Source organism: Myotis davidii, unplaced genomic scaffold, assembly GCF_000327345.1.
Source record: "Myotis davidii unplaced genomic scaffold, ASM32734v1 scaffold1561, whole genome shotgun sequence".
Taxonomy (NCBI): Eukaryota; Metazoa; Chordata; class Mammalia; order Chiroptera; family Vespertilionidae; genus Myotis; species Myotis davidii.
The window spans coordinates 42,723-45,754 of record NW_006291530.1 but is presented as its reverse complement, the minus strand read 5'-3'; the positions used below and the strand labels follow the sequence as shown (position 1 = coordinate 45,754).

The following is a 3,032-nucleotide window of genomic DNA, read 5'->3' as shown; positions in this document are numbered from 1 at the left end:
ATCTTAATAAAATTTCCAACCTCCCCCAAAGTGGTTAAGAATACTGAGGTTGCTCTCCTATTTCTGAAAAGTAGTTTCAGGTATCTGGGCTATAATGCAGAAAAAAAGAGAAGTCATAGACTCATGTTGGAACTGGAACTCCATCAAATCCACTGTCCAATTCCACTCAATGTACAGTTGAGATGCTGCTCAGGGTGTTTAAGGACCTGCTCACATGTTACACTTGCTGACCAGACTGGGGAGGTAAGTTTTTGGAGTGGGCATAGGATCACAATCATGTTATATTGATTTACACATGTTTCAACTTTGTCACATTCATTATTTCATTTGGGACAAGAAATACATTCATTTCAGCGCAAGGATATTGAAAATCATGAGATTAAATAGCTTTCTCAAGCATAGGTCTGGGAAGAGAAAATCTTAACACACTGCCTTTAATGAGGGTGATGAGAGAATGATGGTACAAAGAGAACCATGAAGTTGCTGGAGACACAGTGTGGGCGCAAGAGGTTAAAGCTCATATTCAAATAAGTATTACAAGTGCTCTGATGTGGGTATGTCACGGGGAGAAGCATGAAAGAGAGAATGAGAAGCGTGTTTTGGATCAGGTGGAGCCTGATGGCCAGAACTGAGACATACTACAGAGATTTTGGTCACAAAGGGCTTTGGAGGTGTTCCTGGACGAATGGGGAAGGTACAGCCCCAGATACTTTGAGGTAGGACTCCACTCCCTGGTAGTTATGTGGTTTATGATGTGTGCATTCCCAGGGCCTGGTTAAAGTAATAGATTTTAGCTGTTGGCTACAGTTATTGCACAGAGGGAGTGGAAGGGATTCAAGGTATTGGTGTGAAGACTGAAGGGGGAAGGAGCTAAAGGATGATTCAAAACAGTCCCTTCGGGCCTACGTATACTAGAGAGAGGAATATGCATCTAGGAAGAGCTCAAGAAAGGGTATTTCTTCATTATGGATATAAAATGGGGGGAGGGGACCTACAGGTGGTTAGTTCACTGGTGAGGAGAGTACTTTTTCCTAAGAAACTTCAGTCCCAAGGATCATGACACTGAGTTTGGGTTTAAGTCTAATATATAGAGTACTGAGGCTACATCTAGAAATGGCCCTGCACTTGGCAGGCATGTAGGATGTCTGGATGCTGTGTGAGTGCTGAACAGTAGCAAGAAGGAGGAAAAGGGAGGGAAACCTAGGGTGGGCTTTCCTGGGCTCCCCATTTCTATCCTTAATAAAGAAAACAGACAACAATTAGAAGAGAGCCTGGCAGGGCCTGGGCAGATCCCTTACTGACTATGGTTCTGGCCTTATTAGTCCTGGAGGAGGACAATCCTTGGGTTTCTAGAATTGCCCTGAGACTTAGGAAGTGGGAATGGGAATAAGATGCTCCATGTGTGGAGGGACAGAGGCTGATGAGGGGTTGGGGTCATGTTCCCAGAAGGGCAAGGCTGAAAAGGGCCTCTGGTTAGAGGGTCTAAGGAGCTCCCTTCTCTAGGGAGGGATCTTACCTCGGTCCTGGGCCTGGCACAGCCCCACCTCAGTGATCTCTCGACACCAGGCCTGCAGCTCAAGGGTCCCCTCTCACGATGTCATCCCCGTGGTAGAAGAGGTGAACAATCCCCTCCACGTACCTGCCCAGAGAAGGGAGCTGAGCTCCTTGAGAGTAGAAGGCTCTCTGGCTGCTACTCCTTTTCTGTGGTCTCTATCCAGCTGATTCTCATTGTATCTGGGGACAGATCTGATAAGACTTTCCTTTTGGGACATCTGGAGCTCTTTCTACACACTAGTTTAGAAAGGAAATGTGGGACATTAGTTTTAAGAATTCTGCCTGGCCAAAGTGCCTCAGTGGTTGAGTGTGGACCTATGAGCCAGGAGTTCACAGTTCAATTCCCAGTTGGGGCATGTGCCTGGGTTGCTGGCTAGATCCCCGGGAGGGGCTAGCAGGAGGCAACCAATCAATGATTCTCTCTCATCATTGATGATTCTATATCTTTCTCCCTCTCCCTCTCTGAAATCAATACAAATAAATATATTAAAAATAGCATAGTCACTCTTCATAACAAAATCCCTGATCCCACCAGATCCCTTAGTTTCACTCGCCCACACAACTCTGCTTCTTTACGCTATTTCAGCCTTCCCATCCTCAGATCCTACTCTCTGTTCCTCATCTCTTCTAGATTGAGTCCTTTGCCTCTCTTGTCTGGACTTTCTCATTTCATATTCCTTTGGCCTCATGCTGACCTCAGGTTAAAGCCCCATTCCAACTGTTCCCAATACCTTTTATTTCTCCCACTCTCACCCACCGAGCAATGATCTCCCAGAGCCGTAAAGCATCATGGGCATAGAGGGCACTTGGGATTCCCAGTAGGCCCCGGTCAGCCAGATCATCAGGAGGACAGAGGGAGCGGTAGGTCAGCTGAGTCATGGCCCGACGCATCACCTGCACATGGCCGCCTCCACCTGTGCTCCATGCCTGTGACAATAGAAATGAGAGGACTTGAGGGGACAAACAGAGCTGGAGAACATGGCATACTATATAAAGTGGTCAGATGTGGCCTTTTCAGATTCAATGACATTGGCATAAAGGGACAAGGCTCCTGGGTTTAGGGGTCAGGACATTCACACAGGTGATCCCAGAATGTTGAAAGTGACAGGAGTTCATGCAGACTTGGGTGAGTAGGTGGTCCCACAATCCACCTCCTTACCTTATCAAATAAACCTCCATCTGAGATGAGTTGGTTCCGTGCCCTCGTGTTGATGTCCATGGTGTAGCGGGTGTGTGGGATCAGGAGCTGGATGGGGAAGGTTAGAGAGGGTGGTTATTGGAGTCCATGCTTGGGTCCTCCCTTGTTAGGGAGTGGCACTCAGCCTGGTGACGTTCTCTCCCTCTGGATCTTTTCCTCCCTGCTAGTGCCTCTGCAGGCTGGTCTCCTTCTGCTGCTATGATCACTAACTCTCATGCTCTCCCATGACTCTGTGAGTGGGGTTGTGGAGTCTAGAATGACCTGGGCTTGATTCCAGTTT

The 3,032-nt window shown here is 47.5% G+C and overlaps 1 protein-coding gene across 1 annotated transcript in view; it reads right to left on the bottom strand.

Annotated features, from left to right (window-relative positions):
• The window catches only part of LOC102755847 (arachidonate 12-lipoxygenase, 12S-type-like), a 17,783-nt gene that overhangs the window by 2,885 nt on the left and 11,866 nt on the right, over positions 1-3,032 (bottom strand). The window contains 4 exon segments of the mRNA XM_015564712.1: positions 1,517-1,577; positions 1,579-1,639; positions 2,312-2,481; positions 2,714-2,800. Of these exon segments, the coding sequence (XP_015420198.1) occupies positions 1,517-1,577; positions 1,579-1,639; positions 2,312-2,481; positions 2,714-2,800 (379 nt within the window).